Consider the following 27,806-nt stretch of genomic DNA (forward strand, 5'->3'; position numbering starts at 1 on the left):
TCAGGAAACGGTTAGGCTGGCATGCCGCTGCTGGTGTCATTTTCGTTTGTACGCGAGGAGCACATAAGTGGAATGGGACTGATTCAGAAATGTGATTGCGTCTCGGGTGATTTAGCCAATAACAAATGGTTGTCCCGCATTATTGCAGTTTGCAAATTGTATGTTTGTTTTTGTGAATACGTTGTATTCCCATTCCCACACCGACTTTGCCTTTTAGCCATTGTCTCCAAAGCAGCATTCACAAATTGCCTTCAGTCATGTCCTATAGCAATAGCAAGCAATCTAATGTACTGGTTGCTTTGTTATATACGAAAGTCTGTTGCTGTGTCTTGCTTCTGCTGAAAGACCAAGCTACTGGAAGCTTATGCTGTTCATAATAAATAAATGGGATTGGAGAGCATAACTCCACTCGAAGGGATGATGGTCAGTGGTCAAGATTAACAACGGACCAGCAGTCAACATATCTGTGACGGACAGGTATCTTGGGGGGTGATGGATTAATACAGTTAGCTCATGGATGGATCGTGACTTTCGCAGTTCTCTTAGAGATTCTCGCATAAGGGAGCCTTCATCTAGCAGTGTATTAGTCCTGGCTCATGATGATGAGGCTGTATTAGATGATGCCTTCACTTCAATTTTTTAAGTCAAGATTTAGATGATTCTATTCTGAAATAATTGAAAGCTAGGTAATGTATACAACAAAGTACGCTGTAAATATTTGTTGTAGCATATTTTTTGCCACCAAATATATTTTGCGTTCCATTTTATTTTTTTATTAATACTACAAATTAAACAGTCATCTGTTGCGATATTAATTGTATCGGCCTAAAACCGCATTCTTAATTAAACATACATTTTATTCTCAACAAATGTCATGCTTGCCTTTGATTTGACCTTAAGTAACATTTGACATTCCATACCTTATATTGGCATTCATATCAAACACGAATTGCCAAGGAAAAGGACCACCTTACAGTACCCCAGTAAAGCGGTTTCAAATTTTCTTTACATTTATATAGATAGTTAATTTGAATTTCTTTCGACCATACGTCGCCAACCGTGCTAATCGTAAGTGAAATAATGGAACATTTATCTTAAGTTCGTCTTTGGAAACCAATCTCAGACCCCCATCGCTTTTGAGGTAACTCGCCTGTTCCTGGATGATGTCACTTTTTTATGTGAACATGCCACGCTTGCCGGGAGACTTGTTCTCCCCCCACCCCTTGTCGAGTTTCGAGAAACGACGTTCCCATGCCGTGTCGCGTGGCACATACCTGCAGATGAGCTTCGTTAGATGAAGCGAAGATGCAGACTTGCCCACAGCCAGGGAAGTGAGGGGGCAGGCATGCTGTGCTGACGAGTTCATTATCCAAGAGAGAAAAAAAAACGCCAAAAAACCCAGGAGTTAAACAAAGAGAAAAATGCAATTCCATTTACGATGGAGATTGAAATTTTGGGACACCCGATGGCAAATTTGCAAGCTTATCGGCTGGTAAATGCCTTGAGTTAGATGCTTCACACCAAGTTACACGGCTTTTGTTATGTCTGAACACATTGTGCTTGTTCAAAGGTGCCATGTTTACAGAAGGTTATGTATAAACGTTTGCTTTGAATGTACTGCGGAACCTTATTGCCAATCAACAATTGAACCTAATGGCGGTACCCCAGGGTACCATAGTACCCCGGCTCTCGCATAATGTCCGTGATGCAGTCATTTTTAGTCTGTTGATGGTCGGCAATGCGGCAATTGACTCAACTCAACGAGCTGTACACGTTGCACTATTCAAACTAATTTTTTGCGATAACGGATTTTTTTATGCTGTTTGGCAAAGAAGAACAGGATCGATTTATGCCCTGGAGCGACGCCTGTTTTCTTCTTGGGACGCCCAGGTTTCACCTTCGGTGCCGCAGCGGTGTCCGGATCCACCATCGCGACAATCGAAACAAGCTGGCGTTTGTTCGAGCAGGTCGGGACTACTTGCTGAATCGGGTCGTCGATCTGCGAGCTGTTCTCGCTCGCGATTTCCGAGTAATATGGCAGGTATTCCGGAGGAATAGAAAAGTACTTCTTTGAGAGCGAGAGCAATTTCTTCATCGTCAGGCTGCCGACAGGAGTCGTCGGCAAATGGATTTATTGCAACGTCCCCTGCTGGATTGTGTCTACGTTGTCGCTGAACAGATCATGTAGAATCGATCGACGGACGAGTTCGACATTCTCCTGCTTGAACAGCGGGACGTGGATGACCTCGCTGTCGGGCGTTGAGCTGAGGTGTCTTAAGTTAACGAGCCCTTCATCGATCTGCTTGATGTGCTTCTTCAAATTCGCGTCCCTGCCCATATAGAATGGGCGTTTGGAATCGCGATGATTAACCAATGTCGCCTTAATGCTGTTGACGTCGTTGACGGCCTGCACGATGGCCATCGGGGTGTAAAAGTTCTTACCTTTCATCGCATTGCGACACCATGCGACGACCCGATCGGCCTGCTTGTTCGAATGCCCTGGTGTGAAGTATAGCAGAACGACTTTGCTGAAGAACAATAGGGACAGCATCGCAAAGAACATCAACACCAGCTGCGACTTGTTTTGGCCGACACAGTTGTCGAGAATAACGAGCAAAGTGCTTGGCATCATGCGGGCCGTCTTCATGGTGAGCAGCTTCACGTGGTACACGAAGCGGAGGCTGCACAGTGCGTCTGCATCTTTTCCTTGTGCGCGCTCGTCGTAGAAAATGACGTTGACACCGCTCGTGATGTCCGCTAGGAGGAAATTCTGGACCATCAGGTTGGAATTGAAGTAATCCGCGGATGGGCGAATGTGACCGTGGTATGGCATGGTGAAGCTACCGCCAAAATCCTCAATCTGGGAAGGCCGTTCAATTCCTGCACCGACGGCAGTCCGCTCGGGTCGACGCTGGTTGCGTCGTCGTTGTCGTCGTAGTGTTCTGGAGTAACGGTGTCGGGGACAAGCTGATCAGGAGCGTGTTGTTTGACGTACTCCGTGACAAATTTGGACACCGTTTTGCGCTGGCAGATGGCGGCGTCGAGATGCATGTTCTTCTCCAGCAGTAGGCGTTGACGTTCATCATCCGGAAGATCCTTGCGTTCGAGCTGGATATCGATTCGAACACAGCAGTCACCAATGTCTTCGGCTGTGTGCGTCAAGCTAAGACCGGGATACATGTGGACGTACTGAATTCATCTTGAAAAGTACACGACACAAGAGTCCTGGGCCTCCATCTTGACCTTGTATCGCCGATAGAGTTGCGTCCATGTGATATTTGGCTCGACGAGGTACTGTTTGGGTCGTCGATGAGCGCGGGGAAAGCCATCTTTAACCTCCTATGTTTCGGAGTCCCGTTTGATGGCATCGGCAAGTGCGTGATGTGGGACCGTAGGAGCGTGCCGCGTATGAAAAGTGTCAATTCCATCTTTGAGGACCTTGCGTAGACGCGCGACTTTGGAACCGCCGACAGGGATGATCGAACGAATCTCAATTTGCGATAGCCCCGACTGGATCATGTTAATAATGATCCCCGCAGACTGCTGCCATTCCGATCCGTTCTGGATGGTCTCCATCGACGCCCAATCGTTCTGAATCTTGTTAATTGCTTCTTGACCCAGCTTGGCGATCACACGCTGCTGCTCTGTCATCTTGGCGATTGCACCGTTCACGAACAATGCGACAAGGCACGGTCCGCTGCGAACCACCGGCACCGCCCATCCGACGAATGCTTTCGATGCTTGATAACTTGGACAATCGCGAGGACGCCGTCCCGGAAGCCGATGATGCGCCCGTCACGAATGTCGCCGCTTCTGCCGCCGAAGGTGACGAGTCTGACACCGACGAAGAGGCACCTGCCGCAGAGGATGCCGCTCCCGCCGCTGATGCTGACACGCTCGACATGAACGCGAGGATGTGCTTCTCACAGCTAGTCGCGATGAAGTTGGATTCGAAAGTCTTTTGAAGTCCTCGATCTCATCGAGAGCCCCGAGAAAGGCAGATAATGGCCTGGATTCCCAATCACTAAGATCTCACCTGATCAACTGGTGCGTGCGAGCGTTCAGGGTTTCGGCGCAATCGTCCTCGCTGCGTTTCGACATCGCGGAGTAGCACTGGTTTCGGATTGATTGGTACCCCAGTCGCGGAGTTGAGAACACCCCTGGAAAAAATAGTGTCCCAGATATAAAATATTTAATTGCCTCGGCCATTTTGTATTATTTGGTACCCTGGGTACCGCCAGAAGGATCAATTCTAAAACGAGGAAACCTATTTGGCTTTCTTGCAACAATAAAAACATCTTGTTTTCATTGTTGCGTGAGCAGTGGTACACAAGCACGCAAAAAAAATATTTACTTTCATACTCTTAGAAGGAAAAGTATCTAATGATAAGTGACGTTTCGGGCAGTGATCTTTCACAGTGCATTGAAAGGGCAGAGAGTTGCCTCTTGTTGTTTGTTATTTCTGTTTTGGACAAAAACATTCCAAGTATTTGTTTAAAAAAATATATATATAATGCATGCTATTTATACCAGTCATAACCATCAATAAACCATAGGGTCCCACCCTGTCCAATTGCCTTTGTAAGGCTGAATTTTTACTCTGTATGGCATCACAAGCCAACATCATCTCTTAGACTCTTCACAAACGATCAGGCCCCCTTCACACCACCACCTTATCCGAAAGCCTCGGGGTAAATTTAATACTATACGCTTCCTCAAGGGGAGAGCTATTACGCCTTAGATTGTTTTTTTGTTGGGGAAATTTGACATTAAAGGCATTATAGGCCAGTAATATAGGAAATTTGTTTTATTGTTGTGGTATATTGTATTTAAAGGAAGGCTTGCATACTTATGTAAAGCAATCCTTTGCTTTTTGTAAGTGCTGATAGTAAACATTGCATTAAATAAAGCTACTGCTACGAAAAAAACATTGTAAAATTACCTTGCCTATCTGTTTAATTTATTATTACAGCTTAGAATTGGCTCTTAAAAATGTCAAAATGAATTATGGCTGGGCTGTTTGTAAATAATCTGAATTGTTGATGGGATTTTAATTCCTTTTCAGAAGGATACACATTAAAATCTTGAGTCATGCGCATAAAAGTGCAATTACCTTGGATGCATCAAACCGATATGGATTTCATGATCGCTTATTTGGCATGCAACAGAAATTCCAATTTCAATTTCTGGATATGCCTCCCCTTTCATATAAAGAATAAAAATATAGTAACCATACCCACATTTAGTTTGTCTGAACATGCATCCACATCCTCTGTTTATTTTGGAGTTTACCTTTATCCACTGAAATTTTCTATAAGCTTGATTTTTTGCTTAATAGATTTTTATGTTTGTTTTATCGAGAAACGACGATACATTATGACTGTTGTGTTGTAAGGACTAAGGATGGTTGAGTGGGAGTTTTTTAGCGTTTGCATTGTTGTGAAGGAATCTCCGAGTTCATTCCCCAGGCTGTTGTCTACAGTGCCAGGTCCTCTTCCATATTTACCAAAGTACCAATAGCACTGGTCTTGCACCTGAATAGAGAAGGAGGGCACTACTGTGTATAGCACAAGGATTTCATGTCGAGCTCCGTAGGCTGCTTAAATTACGTTAAAAGTTTTGTTATATAATTTGGTCCCAATGGCAGTACTCGGCACATTGCATCCTTAACCGAGATTCAGCGTTTTGAGTCCGCTGCAACGAGGTTGCTTATTTAAAAAAATATTATTTAATGGAACCATAGAGCCTCTGCATCGAGACGTTGTTGAGAGACGTGCGTGATGAAAAGGGCCTCATTAATCTATCTCCTCTGGCAGAATCTGGCGGTTACAAATGCTGTGGCTTCATGCAGAGCGCGGCCAAGAGGCATCCTTAGCGAGAGTGAGGGAGTCGAGGCATAGGTGTGTGGGGAGAAAATGGTTCTCAAGAGAGCCTTTGTTAGGGGGGGGGTCGGGAGAATTCTACACTCGGATGCATGTGCAAAATATCTCGTGGGAGGGCAATCATTCCCAACCAACTTTCGGGAGGGCGAAACTGCCCCATTTCTGACATTCCACTCTCGAGCCAGTCCCCATAAGACCAGTGCATGTAACCGGCCGTGCACTAGATCCAGTCTCCAGGCCATACTTGTACTTTTGCCGTAGTCGTTCATCCCATCACATGACCTTTTACATCCACTTGAACTTGCTTAACTTTCCTTCGTTGGAAAGGTCAAAAGGTTTGTGATGTACAGTAAGCATTATCCTGAGTGAAATCCCTGAGGTAGCCCTCGTACGTCGAAATCAACGCATCCCGATGTTGGCCAAACATGTCCCCTTTGTGGTCATTTTCTTTTGCCCATCTCTGAATCAGCTAGGATGCAGAGATGGGCTGTGGTTACCTTAAAATATTATTTATCTTTATGATGAGCAGATTTAAATGTGAAGCCGATGCAGTGGACTGTTTTCAATGCCGCATCAATGAAGTGTTGAACAGTATGAATCTTAATGTGACATGAGACAAACTTGTTTTTTTGTTTGACTAATCGGCTCTTTGATTTTGTTTTACATGACTCTGAGAGTTGTTATGTTGTTTGCTGATCCCCTCGCTCTTGCGATTACACCACATTCCCTCCACCAGTAATTCTCTGCTACGTGGGTGTCTTATTGCTGCTAGTGTCCTCACTCATTCATCATTGCTCTTGGTCTATTCTCTATCATACTAATACACGCATGTGCAATTACACTTTTCCGGGCAGTCACTTAAGGTGAATGTGCATTTACGATGATGGTGCATTTCGAATGTGTCAAAATTTACCATGCTTTCTTGTTTTTTTTATGCAGGGGCGGTGGTCGGAGATGGTCAGTCGGCGGTGGCTAACAACATCGCCGATATCACGTACCGCCTGCAGTGGTGGGACTTTGCCAGCTACAACCTGCCTGAAATTAGCAATTGTAAGCACCAATTCACAGCAGACACAAAAACGACCGCTTTCACCCAGGATGCACCGTGATCGCGTCAGTTCGCGGAAGCTTAATAAGCAGCATTGTGCCTGGATAGTGCTTGGATGGGTGACCACCGTGCACAGCAGGATGTTGTGAGGCTTCGTGGTGGGCAGTGCAGCTCAATACATGATAGTACTTTACTTCTTTGCCGTGAAGTACATTTTCCCACCCGCCTTTTCGAATCTGCAAAAGACTATTGTGCTGAAGTTTGGTTCATCATAACCCCCTCTGCCTACACCGCACAGGAGGGGTCCTTAGCCCGCAGTGGATTCACTTAGGCATGTACATGTAGATACACAATTAAATGTTATGCTCAGAATTGTCATTTTTGCAATTAGTTTAGTTTCACAGGTTCCCAATTACAAACAGGAATACTTGGTCTTTAAGAACAACGCATCATGCAAGATTGTGGATGTACCATATACCTGTCACGTAATCACAGGTTTGCCTTTTAAGTTTATAGAAGCAAAATTTCTGAAAATGTATTTCGTACATGGAGATCTGCTGAGAGATCCTATTTATTGGAGAGCAGACTTGATTTGTTGTCGGAGTTAGCAAAGTAGTGGGTGTATGTCCATTCAAAATATTTTATTGGTCAAAATTCTGCTTTTGATGATTGTGCTGCTGGGAATCATACATGGATAACATTGTGTCCATTCTTCACATGCTTTTAACTCTCTAAGTATAATTATCACCTTCTTTGGTTCTTTCGGTAAAGTCACGTAGAATGAGAATAAAATAATAAATTGATAAAATAAAATAACACAATAATATTCTCATTCTACATGACTTTACCGAAAGAACCAAAGAAGATGAATCCTTGCAGTCACGAAAGCTTTAAATCGAAATATAATTATCACAATGGGTACTTCGCGAAGTTTTACGTGCGTACAGCTCCGCTTGGCCTCGCGCAGCAGCATGTACATCATGACTGCAATGCGGCTGTATGTCCCGTGCCATCGAAATACGAAACAAGCGTTGCGGTGTCTCTTAGATTATATTCTCACTGTTGTCATCCAGCGGCTCATTTGTCAACAGGTCACAATGCTGCACCAGTCCCATTTGGGTGCTTATACCTCATTGGCCGAGTAGCCGCAACACATTGGCTAGATCGATGGCCGTGAGAGCAAATCTGTTTCGCGTAATGAGTGGCTTGATGATATGCGCTAATGGGCTGAAATGCAACTTGCGACGAACGATTGCACAGTTGTCATGGCAGAAAAACACTGGCCCATTAAAGCTATTTTTCTTCACCTTTCAGATGTTTTTACGTTTAATGAATGCTGAGGTTCTTGGTTTTTATGCATTGATTCAACCGTGTGAAAATTGGACACGTTTTCCTTTTGACAGACGAAATGTGGAACTTGAGTGCTTTCTCTATTTTTGCATTTTTGAGTAAAGTGGTTTTTGCAGAGCTGCCGCTATAATATTTGATAATTTGGTGGTATACAACCATGATTTCAGATTTCCATATCATTTTCCTATATATTTGTTTTGTTTGCTGAATTTATAAAGAGAACTGCTTTGTAGAAGAAATAGCAAAATTATTGCGTCAATGAGATGTTTTCTGAAAATGTCCCTCAGTATTACGTTGTGCCTTAAATATCCCTCCTGTATGTTTTTTTACCGTAATTGAACACTGCGGTTGCCATTTGAAGCATGGAGATGATAAATAATTAACATATTTAGTACATTTGTTATTTGTGCAATTCTTATGATAGAAGGCTATCACAAAAATATATTAATTTTCACAAATCATGTAGTCTACCATTAGGGGACAACGATAGAGTGATTAATACCCAGTTAAGTAATATGCAGATGATTTAAAAAAAAAAATGAAATTTGGTCTGCGATGCCAAATGTAATATCTTTAACATTCCATAGTTTAACTGTCAGTCCATTTGCACACGGTCAATTCATTTGGCAGCATGAATCAGGATGAGCATCGGACTCAATGCGCAAAGCCTCTGCAACAAAGTGGCACGCTTGCTCCCCCTCGGCGATGTCGCGGCACTCGACGAAACGCACATCAGTGCAAAGTGTGTTTCGTGTGTGCCAAAGTATAAAATGCCCCCGTCGGTCAGCGCTCACTGTGGTGTGATCCCCCTCTATCTGACTCCGACGTTGTCTCTGCGGCAGCCAAGATCAACGTTCTGGTCACCAAGTGCAAGATCTACAACGATGCGAGCTGTGACATCTCGGGCGACGGTCGCCACCTGGCCGCCTTCGTGCCGGGCAGCCATCGGGGTTTCCCGGATGAGGGCGTCCTCAACGTTTACTCGCTGGCGCCACACAACCTCGGGGAGGTGCTTTACCAGCGCCGCTTCGGTGAGGATTTTACCGGTTGGCCAACCCAGCTTTTAGGCGACGAAACGGCGTGCGTAATGTGTGTGTGTGTGTGTTACGACGTATTCTTTCGTGCGTCCGTCTTGATTGTCATCGTCATTGAAGCGACGCGAGATCGCCGTTGAGACTGATAGTCTTGCTTTCAGTGTGGAGCTGGGTCACAAAATCATGCATTTCACAGCTGAAATACTATAAGAAAACTCGTAACAAAGTGCAACATGGATGAATCGGCAATTAAATAGTGTGACTCGCCAAAGGAGGGAGGGGGGATGTTCACCGTGGGGGGATGTTGACCGCCTGGGGAGGTTTTCATCCAGTGGATTGATTGAGGTTGATAATGTAGACATTGAAAATATAACACCTTACAATAAGATGCATTCTAGCTATTTTAACTGCATAGGGTACATTTCAAAAGAGCTTCCATTCAGAGTGACCAAGGAACAAATTAAAGATTAAAAACCCTGGCGAAGGAATACATTTTTTAATGAGAAAGAAGGAATATAGTTATATCATCTGCAAGGAACTTAATAACAATAAAATAACAACATGTAGTATTTACTCCTGAGACATTGCAGGGATTTTGAGGCATATCGTAAATCACAAGAATATAAATGTGGAATTAATGAATCAGATGAACGTTGCGTGGTAATTTCTTGGTAACCGCCTGAGAGAAAAACTTTGCCGATGTGGCGTGACGCCCGACTTTGATTTTTGTACCCCCCAGATCGTGGTCATCCTTATAAAATAGTTCGAATTGCCTGAGTGTGCTTGCTTTCTTTAGCAAACAAATTCGTTTCAGCCAAGAGGCTACCACTTCTCTGCGGCCAGGCCCGCTATTCAGTGTAGCTTTGGGTGCTGACATGGCCACGCTGTGATGCATGGAAGGGGTGTTACGTTTATTTTATGTTGGATTGCAGTGCAAACCTCTTGTAGCTTTTATAAAAGTGAAGCAGAATTACAAATCTTATTCGGCCTCAAGTGGACGGTTGCGTGTATCTTCTCTTCCATTTTCTCACAGCAAGGGACAAGTACGTTTTCTTTGTTAGCACTTTATCGACATGCGAAACAAAGTATATTTTATGTGACATTATTTGGTGATGCTGCGTTTGGCAGTGGTGCACGGACACATAACAAAAAAATTCAACACTCGTCAATGGCACTCCGTGACCTTGAGAAGAAAAATATATATTAGGTGACATTTCGGGGCTATGTCTCTTCTTTATATGCGATCAAGAAGGCCCATTGCTTGATATGCCACCTACTATATATTCTCACTTTTAAGGCGACAATATTATGAATGTGCAGCGTTTTTTTTTTTAATATGTAGAGATTGGGGCAAAAATATGCACGAGATCATGTCAACTTTTAAGGGATACATATTTAATTCTGAGTCATTTGCGGGGTCAATACGAAGGTACGAAAGTAATAATTTCCTGTGACAAATGTGTTAAATTTCATGGTGCGGGCAAAAATGTGGACAGCGAAATTGCAGAGGTGTGCCTTGCAATGTGCTTTTTAGAAATCCAAATTAAACAAAATTCCCCTTAATAAATGTCTAAATTTGGCAGATTTCTAAGGAAGCAGATTATAGGCTGGGATCTTTTGACATCTTGGGTGAATTATGTCGGTGAACAAAGCTCGGGGCCAGCGTGTGGTGCTGCTTCCGTCCCTCCTGCCCTCATTCCCACATCGCTCCGGGTGTAATTAAAATTTTCCCGTGAAAGGGGACAGAGGGGGAGGAGGGGGAGGAGGGGGGAAAGTTGGGACGGGGTGTGAGGTGTTGGGGGGTAGAAAAATCGCAAGATAAAAAAAACACAGGGTTGCTTGTTTGGGCATAATTACGTGAAATTAGTTATGTGCGTGTGCTGACTTCTAACTGGAGTTGAAATAAAAAAAAAGTTACATTTAAAACAAAAACACAGGTGATAAGTCTACTTTAAAGCGTGCAGAATTTGCACTTGCAATCAGTGGAGCAGATTCTAGATTTGAGGCTTTCGTGACTGCAAGGATTCATACTCTTTGGTTTTTACGGTAAAGCCACGTAGGTAAAAATAAAAATAAAAAAATAAATGGAAACTACTAAATTAAATCACGTGACGGTTTCCACCTGAAGACGGAAGCTTGTGTTGCCTCCGAAACGTCGTGATTTAACTTAGTTGTTTTCATTTATTTTATTGATTTTTTTTAACCTACGTGACTTTACCGAAAAAAGCAAAGAGTAGTGGAGCAGATGTGGGTGTGATGTGTTACCGTGGCAACTGTTCAGCATAGCACATTGGTGCCACTAATGGCCTCCTACCTTTTATCTCATGTGAACCTTTTTTTCCCCCACACAACACTCTCACCATTGCTGGTGCGAGCGACGCCGTGCGGTTAATTGTGCGCGTGTAAATGGGAGTACACGGCACGTGCCTTATTTTCACGCTTGTGCTCTCCGTTGGCACGGACACGTATCGCGTAAGCGCACCTGGGTGCGCTAACAACGGCACGAGAGGGTTCTTACGTAAGTTGATTGTGCAAGTCATTGGGACGAACCTCGGTTACGGATAATCGGAGTTGTCGAGGCACGTAATTTGGAGGATGCATAATTAAGCAGAAGAAAAGGCATTCTGCCTAAATGTGTTGGGCATCCCAGCCCATCATCACCACAAGCTTTTTGTGGCCAAGTTAGCAATGAGTATACTTGTGGTCGACTGCATGTACATACACATTGTTATTTCCAGTACAGTAAAACCTTGGATAGTGAGCATTATTCGTTCTGGAAACGTGTTTGTAATCCATAGCACTCGTATATCAAAGCACTCGTATATCAGTTGTGATCACGTGACGCTCGGCAGACAAAGTGTATACGTACTACTCGTATTGCAAGACCCTCGCTCGTCTATCAAATTAATATTTATTTAAATGTTTTGCTCATCTTGCAAAACACTCTTAGACCAAGTTACTCGCAATCCAAGGTTTTACTGTAATTATTTAAGATAATTATTAATTAATGGTCGCTTCGAATATTTATTGCTTGCAGGTGTATATACATTGTTTTGTACATTCTGAGATAAATGTTAGAATGTTTAACCTTCTCCAGATGATCTGGTATACCTTTTTCCCACTAAGAAAATAATTACCATTACACTGTGCGAGACGGTAAAAATATAAAGCAACACCATTGAAAAGTTAGTGTGTTATTAATACATTATCATTATATCCTTTATACGCGTTTATTTTCCATTGTTATTTTTAGGCATGCATCACCATCATGAGTAGAAGTCTCTAGACTGGGTAAAACATGACTCATTATTTCTCCACTTGAGTGTTTGCGAAGGCTGGTTGTCTACCAACTGTGACAGCCAGGTGATTAAATTCTATTTCTTTTCCATTTTTCCTCCTTGTAAACGTACGTTGCAATCCCCAGGGTCTTAGCCCCGGGTGTCGTCATTGTATCGCAGCCTCAGATTCTCTCCGTTAATGGTTTTTGTCTGCGTATGCTACTGGGTTCATATTTCCACTGCACGCGCTCGAATCTTTTGGCAGCCTGTTGCAGATTTCAATTTCTTTTAAAGGTTTCCCCGTCATATCTCCTGACGGTTCTGTTTGCCCGCCGTCCCATTGGGGACCCCGGCACCATCAAAATGCGTTGAGAATTATTTCTCCCCTCCCCTCCCCTTCCCCCGTGTTTGCCCGCCAGGCCCCAATGCCATATCCGTGAGCCTGTCCCCCATGGGGCGATACATAATGGTGGGACTCGCCTCGCGCAGGGTGCTCCTGCAGCCCTCCACCAAGCACATGGTCGCCCAAGTGTTCCGCCTGCAGCAGCCACACGCGGGAGAAGTGTCCATGCGGGTAGGTGCCACGATATATGCACGCACACACACACGCCCTTTTGTGTGTGTTTGCCACCTTGGAGTTGCACTCGGCCTCAAATGAGTACCTGGTGCGGTGTGTAAACATCGCCACTGGGGAGACAAAGGCGTCCAGGCGTGGTGCTGGCCACCCACCCCCTCGTGTATCGTGCCGGCCTTCATAGGTGCTCGCTAACAGCACTTGCCCCAACAGTCTGTTGTGCTGATACAGGGGATCTTTGTCTTTTGTCTTGGAATTGCACTTAGACAGAAACAGTAACGCATACATTGGAGAGCGTTTACAGGTAAACGACAACGTTTCGACTCTTGTGAAAATTACATTTACGTTGAACTTCTTTCGCACCATACTAATGGGTGCGTAAGAAGTGCAACATTTGCTCACATACCCTGTGGAAGGTGCGGGGGAAGACGACAAACTAAATGCATACATGGGCTTCGGCAGGACATGTCGCAAGGAGGGATCATCGCCAGAGGGTCGAGGAGAGAAGGCATTTGACCGTTGACATGGGAGTGATTAAAGCAATTGGTGTGCAGGTGCTAAGTGGAATATTACGTTGCAGGAACGTGAGATGGTGACTGCTTGGGTAGGCCTTCGTACACCAGTGGATTGATCATGGCTGATAATGTATGGCTGTGTGTGAATAACCCAGTGGTGCCTGCTTGTTTATGCACGTGTTAGTGCCCGCACGCTGTTTGCACACGTCGATTGGAAAGTTTGCTTCATGGACACGTTTGCGTACATTTGTGGCGCACTGCCGGACACCCAATAAAAGCATCATCACACACGTGCACGCGCGCCTTCCAATGTACAAGCAACGTGCACATAATGTGCACAAAATTTCTGCATTGCACCGTTATCGCTGGCAGCGCTTGTAATCCGGCGCGTATACACTTAAGGGCAAGTCACAAATTTTTTTTTTAATGTACCAAATGTTCTCGTCTGTGAATTCCTGACGGCATTCATTTTAAAATTAAAGTGCATGTCCCTGAAGTTTTGGCACGACCATGACCCCTCCATGATCTTTACACGAAAACGTAATTTTGATAACATTGGCCTTGCTGAAGCATGCTCTTTTCGCATTGTTTGCACAGCTTTTTGTAAAAAAAACCACCCGGCAAACGGGCCCAAATTGGCAGGTGTGCTCGCTCCGCGGAAATCTCACCCGCTTTAAGGGGTTTGGATGTGCTCAATGAAAGCCACCTGCACGGTACGGGAATGAGCAAAGAGCGAGGCTTCTTGGAGAATGCAGCTCGAGAGAAGCGCCTGCAGAGACGACGGCAATAAAAAAACTAAAAAGTATTGATTGTGCATGCAGGCATTAGTCGTGTAAATGCTGCTGAAGAGGATGGGATTGTTTGGGGAAAAATGCGGGCGTTGCATTATAAGAGGTGGCGACAAAAATTGCATGGACGAACCCTCGGCGCCGATCACATTAGCGTCTTGCACTCGCCCGAAGCGTGATGCCTGCGCGGATAATATCTGCCCACTTGACGAGTTGCACGTTTCCATTATCCGAACAGAACAAAGACCACCCCCCTCTCCTCTCTCTTTCCATTGATGTCTTTTAGCTCTGAATTGGGAGTCCATGTTGCTGTGTTGGTGGTGCTGTTTTGTTGGGAAGGTGGCTCCAGGGGAGGAGGTTATAGTGGGAGAGGTGGGCAGCAGCGTGTTTGAGGCAGCCTGGCTTGCCAGGCTAACTAGCTCGCATGGGGGGTGGGATAGGGGATAGCCCACTGGGTGCCATCGTTCGTAGGTATTTCTTGAAGTTGCCGCTGGGAATGTCCTCATTTTGCCTTGAAGTTCACAATGTAATGTTGGAGACGAGAACATTTAGGTTGGCTGTCCTTCTCTTCACTCAGCCATTTGTGCTGCTTAATTGGCAACTTTTTACTGTAGGTGTACGGAATGTAAATATTGAACACCGATAATTTTTTTCAGTGTTGTAACAGCTTGAGTGCCGAGTGGCATCTATTCCCAAATGTACTCCACAGCCCGCAAACCTGCTGCGACTCGCAATAGTGTAGCAGGAGGGCTAACACATAAAATGTGACAACAACATTCACAAGTGATGCACTACAAGAGATTTGTGAATATCACTTTACTCCACTTGTCTACAACTATCGGGGAGGGTGTTTAATATCTAACCATCTGGCCAGACTACTTTCTGGAACATCTGCAGCACATGCTCACAATACCACACTTCATGCCTCTGTGGCTATTACCACCTGCCATGTGCTCACATACCCTTTGGAAGACACTGATTTGGCTATCACCGAAGGTTGATGGAATAACATTAGCACCGCAAATTATTGTGCTCCTGCATTTAGTAGTAATTGCTGTCCTCAAATCTCCTGGGTGAGACTAGGCGCTCTTGAATGTAGTCATACTGCACCATGAAAGACCTTTAAATGTCTCTATTCATCGCATGTTTATAAGTGGGTTGTTTTTCCCAAGCTATATCTCATGTGACGATTTTGGTGATGCTGCGTTGGCAGTGGTGCGCAAGTAATAAAAAAAACTCAACACATTCATCAATAACACTATTATTTCCCTTTCAGGAAATAATGAGGTGAAGTTTCAGGAAGAAGTTTAATAATGAAGTGTTATAAAATGTTCTATGGAGAGGGACAATTTGCCCTAATGTCTCCTTTTATATATTTTTCCTTTTAAGGCCAAAGGCTGTGTTTAGTTATTTTTATATTTTAGATGGCTATTGCCATGTTAATGGTTTATGGCATGATGCATTTGCCAGGATCATCTTGCAAATTAAACAATTGCCACGTTAAAAAGTAAGTTGTGATTAAAGCTAATTGGCTACCATAAAAATGTTTTTTTCGTTGATGCTTGAAATGTATTTGTGCAAAAATTCTCATCCACCTTGGGCAAACACATTTGATTACAAGCTTTTTTTCTTGCCGCTGCCTAATTGAATTGCTCATATCAAGAAATTCTAATGCACTGTGTTGCATTTGGAGGAATAAAGAGAACACAATTTCCAGTTTTAAAAAACATTAAGACATTACAGGGCACTAGAGCAGCATGGTCGCACAGTGATAACACTCTTGCCTCAGAGCAAGCAGCGCCTGGGTTTGATTCCCGAGTCAAGTGCCTTCCTGTGATGAGCTTGCACGTTCTCCCCCTTGTTCTGCATGGGTTTTCCAGTTTCCTCCCATTGAAAAAAAAAAACGGTGCATAACTGGTATTGGCCAAAAATCCCACTGCTGGAAATTTACCTGCAAACATGGCAGGATTTGTTCATGAGGCTATCCACATATACAAACAATTTCAACCGAGAAGATGGATTCTGGCTTAGCAAGCATTGGAAGGATTTGATAAACCATTTCAGGTCTTAATTGATTGATCACGCTTAAGGTGTCTTTCAGACTGCATCCATTATTTTCGTCTCTCCCTCCTCTTTTCCAAACATAGATGGACTCGTCCATCTGAATAACTGCCAAATCGCTCTCCGTGGTGCTAACGTTTAAAAAAACCGCCACTTTTTTCAAATTTTCTTGCAGTGGTTTTCACACCTGATGATGATTGCTTGTGTTGCAGTCAAAACGTCGTGATAATTTTATTGTTTTATATATATTTGAATTATTTCATTGTTTCCCTTCTACGTGACTTTACCGAAAGAACCAAGAATATGAATCCCTGCAGTCACGAAAGCTTTAAATCAAAAGAATAATAATACTTTTACATGGTTTACTTAAAATTTCGTAAAAACAAGCATTCTTCACTCTGGACAAATAGTTATACTCAAGTGAGGCTGCTGGTAATATTTACGCTCTTGTAAAAAAGTTGCCCCACAAAACAGCCTATGCTTCAATAATATATGGGCCGCCGCTTCTACACCAGTGGGGAAGAATGTCATCTTCTGAGGCGCATGACGCAGTGATCATTGTCTTCCGTGACTGATGAACACCAACGGGGGGTCTCCCTTTATTGTGATAAAAGCGTCTCATTTATTGAGATGTAGACCGGTTTGCCCCAATTGTTGTCACAATTCATAATGCATTTTTGGGTAGGGTGGTGCAAGCAAAAAAGGTGTGGCATAAACCCTCCACCCGATGCAGCCAATTACATAAAATTGTCACTTGGAACAAACCTGCTCATTTATTGTCACTGGTGGTGTTGGGAGACCAGCCCGCACACATTTCACAAATTGTTGCCATTAGCGACATTGGTGTTGCTAGCAAAGTTATCGCCACTTGTGGCTGACACTGTGAGCGATAATACGACCCCGTCTTCTTATGGAGCAGGCTCGGTGTTTGTAAGATGGATGTGCAGCGAACAGGCATTACGGCCTCGACAGTTCAAGTGACCCAGGGGTTCTGCTTACACCGGGGAGACGTTGGCCGTTCTTGTTTGACACGGGACGAGGGCTTGTGCTCGCGCGTCGGAATTTTAACGCGTGGCAGCAGCATGGTAGGCGCTAATGACGGCAGACTCTGGCAAACAATCTGACATTCGTCTCTTTGGTGTGGGCGAGAAGTGCTCCTCTTCATTTCTAATTATATTAAATGCCGTGACAGGCGTGCAGGGCTAGGCGTGCAGGGCTAGGGCCACACCCCCGCTCCCGACCACAAATACCCCCAAACCAACCCCCCCCCACCACCATCCAGCCAACACTTCCCTCTTTATATGCGTGCATCATGTAGGGTTTCTCTAGCGCTGGGAATAAAATACGCATCTCGTGGTGGACCGCAGAGGCCGGCGGTCGTGTCTGCTGTGGACACATGCTGCTGTACTTATGCAATTTTGAGCTGATTTCCTAAAGGGATTATGGGCTAAGGGACTGCTCACTGAGCCTGCCCACATACGTTCAATAAGTCAACAGGTATCCAGGGAACGTGGCGGGTGGGGTTACATATATAGACACGTATCATTTCTGATCTGAATGCGGAGAACGTTCCTGTGGGAATTTCCAAGTGTGTCCTTGTGTGCTGTATCTGGATATATGATGTAGTGTGCATTTTGATGTCTACAGCCTTTTGTCACCATACACAGCTATCTTACCTGGAGCAAACAAAACTTAGGGCTTGTTCTTCACACCGTAACCAGTGTTACAGGTTTCCATAGCACACTCATTCATGCAGATTAGTTTTAAAACTGGACTGCTTAAATTTCGATTTAAAGCTTTCGTGACTGCAGGGATTCATATTCTTGGTTCTTTTGGTTAAGTCACGTAGAAGGAACACTGCCAAGCTTAACAGTGTTCATTAGGACGCTGTCTTTCCGACAGCTCTGTTTCTTCACCTGAGGATGGCTGCTTGCGTTGTGGCCAAAACGCTGTCGGAATTTTATTTTATTGTTGTATTTGTATTATTTTATTATTTCCCTTCTACGTGACTTTACCGTAAGAACCAAGAATATGGACTACTTAAATGATGTTCCTTCACAATACAAAGCAGGCATCGGCAATCGGTGAACTCGGTAAGGTACCCCCCCCCCCGCCCTCTTCCGTTGTGAAATGAACAAGAAATATTTGATCCGAGGAGTAATGGCTAAGGGGACGGGCAATGTAGCGTTCACCCAAAAACTGTACAGAGAGACGCCAAAATAAATGGGTGTTGCATCCTGCGAGAGAGACTCGCGCGGAGAAGCGAAGCATTACATATTTTAGCCACTGCAAACTAACCGCCCCTGGCTACCACCTACCCCTGACTGCACGCGGCACCATAATGCTTGGCTCACAGGAACAAGACCGATGCCTTTAAGGCTGCATTTCCTGCAAGATTGGCAGCTCACACTGCCCCCATTTTTAAAGCAACTCGGATAGCTCTTTCCCCGGCTGTGTCCCTTTGCAGGGAGTGCCTTTTCATCTCTTTGCAGAAATGGAAAAAGTAGCCAAACAATAAACTTGCGAGGACACTTTTGAGCACATCCACCGACAAAAACGAGTCGACTGCGTGCATCTCAGGAGTGTTTGAAACGTTGCAGGCATCGAAAGTGACGGGGCATAATAGTGAGGAGAGTGGAAGTTTTTTTTTGTCGTGTGCAGAATTGCGTTGTGGGTTCAATGCTGTGATGTAATGTGTGGACGCCTTTCTTTACGTGCAGTTCAAAATTTGGCACGTCATTCACAACTTGTCCCATTTCCTTGGTATGCAGTGATCATTTGTTGACATAACTACACACGTAGTATTTCGTATGTTCGTTTTTCAGCATTGTTTTTATCTTTCACTCTTATTGTTGAAGTATTTTGACGATTCCTTGGTAAATTTTCTTTGTCATTTGCTGCTCGTTTTCTTGACAAGTCGCAAAATAACAAACAATAAACGTTTAATGGATCGTAGAGTCTCTAGTTCTTTATCTCCATTATTGCGCGTTTTAAAATCATAAGCGAGACACTTGTGAATAGTGATTAAATTATCTCGCCTTTGCTGACAATGGTGTCGCATCACACGTAAGATTTTGCATACCAAATCGCGGTGGCTTGCATTTGCGATAGCACTCGAGTCGTTTTGTATCTGCCGCTGTCATTGATCCCTGCCACCTCTCTGCTCTACAGCGGGTGTTCAACGTGGTGTACCCGATGCCGCCCGACCAGAGGCGCTACGTGAGCATCAACTCGGCGCGCTGGCTTCCGGACGTGGGGCTGGGCCTGGCTTACGGCACCAACCGGGGAGACCTCATCATTTGCCGACCCATGTAAGCCCCCCCCCCCCCGCCGCTTTCCGAACCCATAGCATCCCACCAACGCAATGCAGTCGTACGCCCACCCATTGACTCGCACTGTACACTGTGTGCTACCTTGAATACTCCTCCTTCCACCAAACTCTCTCACTCTCGCTCCTCTTGTCCCTTGGGCTCATTTTCGATTGTCAACATGTGGAAAGAAAGTCGGGTTAGGCCTGCACCAAATATGTCAGGGTTTATACCGAATCATTAAACCATTTTGGGGAAATATGTTGAACGTGGCCCCGCTTTTGTAATGCTATCTTCTGGCACGGCAGACGGCGGTGCAGCAGATTTTATTATTGTACTGTATGTGTATGCTCTCCACCTTTGCCAACCTGCACTGGACCGGTGTGAAGTACAGTCTAATAAAACCTAGTGACCCGCATGGCGTCGGGGAGGCAAGCGGACATCGAGCTGTTCGTGTTCGTAAGATGCATTGGTCTGCTACACTCCATTTTGATTGATTACCTTTGCACCAGTTAAGAGCCCATTGAGACAAGAAGTCTCTTTCAGGGGTGACCCAGGTAAAAAAAAAATGCACAAACAGCAACGCAGATACATCAAGCAGCAAAAATAGGTTCCTGAGTAGGCATGTAACTGTGCATTGATTTGTCAATGAAAATTGATTCTTATGCTCACAATACATGCATCAAATCATGCGTGTGAGAGTCGATTATTTTCGATCCGTCTGTGTTGTATGTAATTGATTCTCGTGGTCCCTACAGCTAATAGAGGCACTATATTCTTCACCGCATTGCTTACAAAAGAGAATCAATTCTGGAATCAAATTGTGACCTCGGATCATGAAAATGTTTCAAAATGTTGAAGGGGGTGGAAATACGTAAGGTGAATTTCCTAAAAAAAAAGTTCAAATATATTCTTTGTCGTCTGCAGATATTCTAACTGCATGACCTGATTTGTGTCACGCGGGTCGTTGTGAAGAATGCTCGAGCAGATTGTTGTTGCGCGCTGCATATTCAAACGCCTCGGATGCACAACTTTTTACCATTGTGTCCAAGTCAAAGCCGAAGGCATGCTTTAGAAGAGTCGAAACGATTAACGCAGTATACACTCTCCTAGATGGGTTTTTCTAAGTTTTGAATTTTCACAACTTGTTGTTGTGAGCGTGATTTTCTTGGGGGAAAATGTGAAAAAGTTACGTTTCTCTGTTGAAGTGCCCTGTTCTCAACACCAGCGGGAAGAACTTTCCATTCCACCCTGCGACAGGACGTGATTGTTTATTACACAACAAACCATAGTTCAAATTCTCAAGAGATGAAAGTTTAGCCACATTAAGTGCAAAACCTAATTTTAACCTGATGGGTCTTTTTGAACATTGGCAACTGTAGTCAAGGCCATCAACTATGTGCTCTTGACTCGTTGGCCTCAAGTCCATGCTCCAGACCATCCCAAGACCTTTATCTTCATCGCTACCTTTGGCAGTTTTGTTTTCTAATCTTTATATATACTCTATATGCTTCTTTGTTCGCCGTAATTAACACAGTCCACTGACTTGAGATAAGTTGCATTTGGACGCGAGAGAGATTAAATTGTATGAACTACGGACAACCATGTGGATAATCGGAATAATTTCAGCGAATAAATGCTGTCCCATTGGTTCCTCCACGCTCCACCCCACACCAACATGTATAACAGGATTCATATTCTTGGTTCTTTCGGTAAAGTCACGTAGAAGGGAAACAATAAAATAATAAAAAATATAAAACAGTAAAATTATCACGATGTTTCAACTGCAACACAAGCAATCATCAGGTGTGAAAACCACAGCAAGAAAATTTGAAAAAAGTGGCGTTTTTTAACGTTAGCACCACGGAGAGCGATTTGGCAGTTATTCAAATGGACGAGTCCATCTATGTTCGGAAAAGAGGAGTGGGGAGACGAAAATAATGGATGCAGTCTGAAAGCCACCGTAAGCATAAACAATCAATTAAGACCCGAAATGGTTTATCAAATCCTTCCAATGATTGCTAAGCCAGAATCCATCTTCTCGGTTGAAATTGTCTCTGTGTTTGTATATGTGGATAGCCTCATGAACGAATCTCTCATGGTAGCCAGATGGCTTACAAAGAACCTCTCTTGGAAAAGTCAATGTCATGTGAGCCTACTGAATTATAACAGTGATCTGCCACGGCCGAGGTGTTGGTCCTACCATGTTTCATGTCTGCTTTGTGTTCACGAATGCGGTCCGAGACATGTCGTTTGTTTCTCCAATGTAACTACCACCACAGAGGCAACTTAGTTTGTAGACGCCAGGGTAAAAACACGGTAGGACCAACACCTCGGCCGTGACAGATCACTGTTATAATTCAGTAGGCTCACATGACATTGACTTCTCCAAGACAGAGGTTTTCTGCAAGCTATCTGGCTATCATGAGAGATTCATTCATGAGGCTATCCACATATACAAACAGAGACAATTTCAACCAAGAAGATGGATTCTGGCTTTGCAATCATTGGAAGGATATGATAAACCATTTTGGGTCTCTTAATTGAGTGTTCACGCTTACGGTGGCTTTCAGACCGCATCCATTATTTTCGTCTCCCCCCTCCTCTTTTCCGAACATAGATGGACTCGTCCATTTTAATAACTGCCAAATCGCTCTCCGTGGTGCTAACGTTTTAAAAAAACGCCACTTTTTTCAAATTTTCTTGCTGTGGTTTTCACACCTGATGGTGATTGCTTGTGTTGCAGTCAAAACGTCGTGAGAAATTTATTTTATATTATTATTTTATTGTTTCCCTTCTACGTGACTTTACCGAAAGAACCAAGAATATGAATCCCTGCAGTCACGAAAGCTTGAAATTAAAATGTATAACAGGAGTTTCACCGTTTTTATGAAGGCAGTAATGTTCATAGGTATGAAACAATACAGAGCAGCTCATTGCAGTGGGTGAAACGATGAACAACAAATTTCACAGCGTTTTGGTGCATGGCCGTGTGTTACCGGCAAAAAAATTCTGTCGATTGTTCTGATTGCCTCTAATGTGTGCATTTAGTTAGAAGGCTTGTAATTGGCAAAGTGAAATGTGCGTTCTTTGTTTGCGTTTTTGTTTAGCGTCCAGCACGAGCCTGACATACTTCAACTCCATTAGGGGCATGCGGTGGTTTGACCTCTGAACTTTGTATGGGGAGAATGCTTTTAGCTTTTGTTTCCAATCCAAAAATGGGAAAAAAGTAACCCTTTTTCAATTAATTACCTGTTGCAGACATTTAAATAATTTTCTCTGTAAATTTTTTAAGGAAAGTTCGGGCTACGCTGAATGATGGTCATTTATTTGGTTTTAAGTGCTGCGTGTCACATGGTGATTTGTGTGGCTGTGTGTTACGAGCTGCCTGTTGCGAGCTTAACATCAACGTAGTGTGTTATTTATGATGGGTTACGTGCCGCATATGATTTACACTTCTGGCCACACTTTGTCTTGCGGTTGTGCGTCGAGCGCGTGTGGCGTATCCCGTGTTGCACTGCAGGTTGTATATGATGCGTATCTGCACTTTGTGACTGTGCCGTGTGTCGTCATTTGCAATTGTGCGTTGCCGGTTGCCTCCCCCGCCCCACCCCAGCGGAGTGGACCCAAGCCTGACTAGCGATGTGGGCTGGGACAATCTTTACACGCTGTCAGAGGCCGTGGACTCGTTACAGAGCCGTCGAGAGCCTGTGCGCCCTGGGTGAGCACCCATCACCGTCGTCGTTATGATCGCCGCGACAAGTTCCCATCCGTTGGCTCTTTCGCACTGAGCGCATCTCACGGCCGACATTACTCGCTGCTCAACACAAGGGCCGAGGATAACATGAACGCTTCGATTTGCAAGATTGATGGCTTAAAAAAACCTTTTTTTTTGCATTCAGTCAGAGCTTTCTGGGAGCTTGTTATATCAAGTGGAATAAATAACATCACTTTGTGAGGTTTATTTGAAAATGAATAAGGGATGAAAACCGGTCTACAGAAAGTTATGGCAGCATAGAATATGTACAGGCTGCAATAAAGAAATATGCTGCCCAAAAAAACACTTAGCTTTATGGAGGCTACGTATCATGGACTGCCTGAAACAATAAATATAACATTAAAATCGTGAAATTTCGATTTAAAGCTTTTGTGACTGCAGGGATTCATTTTCTTGGTTCTTTCGGTAAAGTCACGTAGAAGGGAAATAATAAAAATAAAACAATAAAATAATTTTATTAAAATCGTGGTCATGTGTGCCATTATAGTGTACTCTAGTGACGTTACTACAATCACTTTTTTATACTCTATGGTATTGACTTCACATTTCTCCTTTTGCGTGGCATTTGAAAAGCAACTGATAAAACATTATCACTGTTTCCATTTTGGTAATCCATCCGATGGCGTCAGGATTTTTTTTATGTGCAGCGTTCACAGTAATGTAAGACATAATCTAATCTTAAAGTCTTATTTTCGCGTGAACAAAGCTTCATAATGCCTGTATAGGACACCCGAGGATATACATCCAAAGTTAAATATCTACTATATGAGTGAATCGGTTTTTGGTTGAATATTTAATGGGCTACACAATTTCTTTTTCAGCTGTCTCGCCGCCACTGCCACTCAACATTTAAGTGTTTATTCCGAAGTGGTAGTGGTTCCTTGGTAAACCATTAACGATCCACCACGGTGCATCTCTCCAAGTTTACCAATGTGTCCTTTGTTCTAATACAAGTTAAGCCGATAGCAGGCCGTGCGCACCCGATAATCGCGAAACACATTTTGGAAACGAACACGAGCGCTGCTTTAAATCAAGATTGAGGGGTCGCATGCGTGGAATGGGGAGCTTCAGGAAAGCTCGATAAAATTAAGATTGAGATCTTGCACGTGCCTGTGGGTTACAGGTGACGTGCAGACCTCGTTCAAATTGTATTGAGATCGTGTGTGTGTGCGCGTCTCAGGTGACTGAGAGAGCACACTAATTAAAAAGTGCCCTCTACTTGGCATGGCATTGTTGTTTAGCAATAATGAGGCCGTGCAGTGTGTAAAGGCTTAACCTATGAACTTGACATTTAGGTTTTTAGAAACCAAGATTACGATTTCTAATGAAATTTTAGGGTTGGGCCATGTAATAATCTTTTGTTCCTTGACGACATGACAACTTTTTCGGAAGCCAGGGTCAGGTGATGTAGTTATTCTGCCTTCCTGGATCTTGTCCAGAAGATGGTTGAAGTAGTTCAAAACAAAACGTCTTGTATCTAGTTGACTAATTTGGTTGTGAGAATAATTTTTCCAGGATACTTTGGTGTGCGTGTGTTGAAACAATAATGTGTTGTTATGTTGGGTGGCGGAGGGTCTTAACGACTTAAATTTGGCCAGATCATTACGTGGCCAAACCAATAATCAAATCAATTATTGAGTTAATCTGTATTTGAATGGCGGACCATGATGGATCGCGAGGCCTGTGAGTTTGAGAGACCACGGTCCAGATATTTGGTGTGAACTGCGCCGATTAAGAAGCGCTCTCTACATCACATACGTTTAAAAAAAAAATACTGACACGTCGATTTTCACGCATCGGCATGTAACGTTTATCCATTTCCTATAAGCTTCAGCGAGTCTCGGCGAGGCGTTGAGCGAGCCATCGCGTAGCGGTTGCCACGTCTGATTCAGTGCCGTGTGTATGTTGTGTGTGTGCGTCACAGGTCTGCGCCGAGGTCGGATGCGTTCAGGCCCGACCGCGAGTTGGCGCTCATGAGCGCCATCGGGCTGCAGCCACGCGGACCAGGCTCTTGGTCCGTGACCACTCAGGGAACGCAGACGCAGCGCCACTTCCTCAGCGCCAGCACACAGACCGACGCCGAGCACGGTACGCGCGGCAGGTGTGCCGACGAGACACAACTCTCGGCACTTGCAGAGTTGTCCATTAATCGGCGCCGTTGTATAGTTTTACCGGGACCCCCAATATCACGAACCATGGCGGACGGTACAGTAGGATGTAGGGCAAAGCGACGTTAGCAATTACTTTGTAGGCATAAGGAAACAGGACTTCTTCTTGAAGAGATGGAGCCAAAAATCGGCTCGTGTGCAGGCGCTCGATGGGATTGTTACCTGGCAGGATGGTGAGAGATGGCGACGACTCGTGGAGGCCTTCATCCAGCAGTGGATTCATCCTCGATGATGATGATGACCAGGACCTTCACTTAATAGGGCGAAGCTGCTTGGCATCTTCATTTAGGTTTGATTTGAGTATAAAATCGTAAGCATAATTTAAGTACTTTATGCAGATTGCTTGTTTTCTTCTTCTTGGTTCTTTCGGTAATGTCACGTAGAATGGAAATAAAATAATAAAAATAAAATATAATAACATAAAATTCTCACGACGTTTCGGCCACAACACAAGTAGCCTTCTTCAGGTGAAGGAACAGAACTGTCGGGACGACAGCGCTTCAATGAACTCTGCTAAGCTTCGCAGCGTCTTTTAAGCTAGGTGGGAGGAGCAGAGCGCCTTGACAAAGGAGTTTACATATCGACAGGATAATTTAGCATTGAAATAGCTGTGTTAAAGTGTTGGATTAGCAGGGTGTTAAAGTCAGAAATTAGCATGTAACTAGGAGATTAGCATGATGTTAATGTGAGGGATTAGCATGTAACTGATCACGGAAACAGCTATGTTAAAGTCAGAGTTTACATATCAACAGATGCATTTAGTATATTGACGCTAAAGGACTGCAACTACCCAACTATCATACAATAAACCGATGTAAACAAACTAAGTATAAACTACATCAATATAATAAATGTACTCAATATATTGTTTTCTGTTTTGGTTGCTGGTTAATTGTTTTATGAAAACGTGGCACGCTTAAAACACTTGCCATCAACTAGTCTTGTCAGGATTCTCGTCACCCACACAATTCTATGAATTGCTACGATTTGGAGTCGCGATTCCATTAAAGAATATTTTTTGTCCTAGTGTGTTAAACATAGTGGCCTTGGCTGCAGTGGTCAACATGATTGTATTGTAAAGCATATGCTTTGATAATTATTCTGAAAGCGTAATATTTGATGGGTAATATCGTGAGCATAACAATGGATATCGGCGAAACCATGCATCGATGGATTGTTTGACCCTTCATGTCAACCCTACCGTTTATCGTGTGACATGTCTCGGAGCACGTCATATCACATCCTCTCTCAAACATTTGAAAGGGCACCCTCCAAGTGGCAGCTGTCCTTGTAGGCACATGGTGACTCGGCGCTTGGCCTCCAAACGGGCATTCGTCTGCCAGTAGGGGGCAATGATTGCTATGTGTGATCTCAATTGAGTATTTTGTGGATGATTGTTTTAATTCGGCACGTAATATCGTGCAATGTGCACTTTCACACAATTAATTGTGCCGCTTTTTGGTCAATTGTCTCAGCAGCCGTTCATGCAAGAGAAACAAAAACTTAATTTGTATGCACAGCAGAAGCATCTATAATTATCATAGGGTTAGAATATCATGGTAATAAAATAATTAGATCCGACTTACCTGCGAAAGTCGCATATACTAATGAAAATACAATTATGATAACCGGGCAGAATAGAATTATTGGGTGATTAAACATGTTCCACTTCAATTATTTGAAAATCATTATACGAAGTACATAGGGTATTTCACACTCATTTGTATTGCTGGCTACATGCAGGGTAAACAAAACTAATTAACAAAAAGACATTGTGGAACACAAATTGGTAAATTACAAGAGCGAAGCTCCTGAATTAGTCTGTGAATTTGACACGGTGAACCGAGCGGACGTAAGTATACGTGCATGCATATGGTATCGAACACCACTTTGTTGATAGTTGTGATGAAATACCCTAGTTCCTCTCTTTCAAGTCCTTTGCCATTTTTTAGTTAGACCCTTTTAGTTAGATCTGTAAAAAAATTAATCTTCGAAATGATGTGATGGAAAAACCAACCATCA

General features: G+C 43.8%; 1 protein-coding gene across 6 annotated transcripts in view; it reads left to right on the plus strand.

Moving 5' to 3' along the window:
- The window catches only part of AMBRA1 (autophagy and beclin 1 regulator 1), a 109,915-nt gene that overhangs the window by 66,904 nt on the left and 15,205 nt on the right, over window positions 1-27,806 (plus strand). For all 6 annotated transcript variants that reach the window (XM_032949239.2, XM_032949243.2, XM_032949242.2 and 3 more), the window contains 6 exons: window positions 6,822-6,932; window positions 9,123-9,311; window positions 13,012-13,166; window positions 19,702-19,841; window positions 23,455-23,559; window positions 25,541-25,704. In XM_032949239.2, the coding sequence (XP_032805130.2) occupies window positions 6,822-6,932; window positions 9,123-9,311; window positions 13,012-13,166; window positions 19,702-19,841; window positions 23,455-23,559; window positions 25,541-25,704 (864 nt within the window). The remainder of the gene's footprint in view (window positions 1-6,821; window positions 6,933-9,122; window positions 9,312-13,011; window positions 13,167-19,701; window positions 19,842-23,454; window positions 23,560-25,540; window positions 25,705-27,806) is intronic.

The sequence above is a fragment of the Petromyzon marinus genome, chromosome 7 (assembly GCF_048934315.1).
Source record: "Petromyzon marinus isolate PM22_M1 ecotype Great Lakes invasive population chromosome 7, UKy_Petmar_22M1.pri1.0, whole genome shotgun sequence".
Taxonomy (NCBI): Eukaryota; Metazoa; Chordata; class Hyperoartia; order Petromyzontiformes; family Petromyzontidae; genus Petromyzon; species Petromyzon marinus.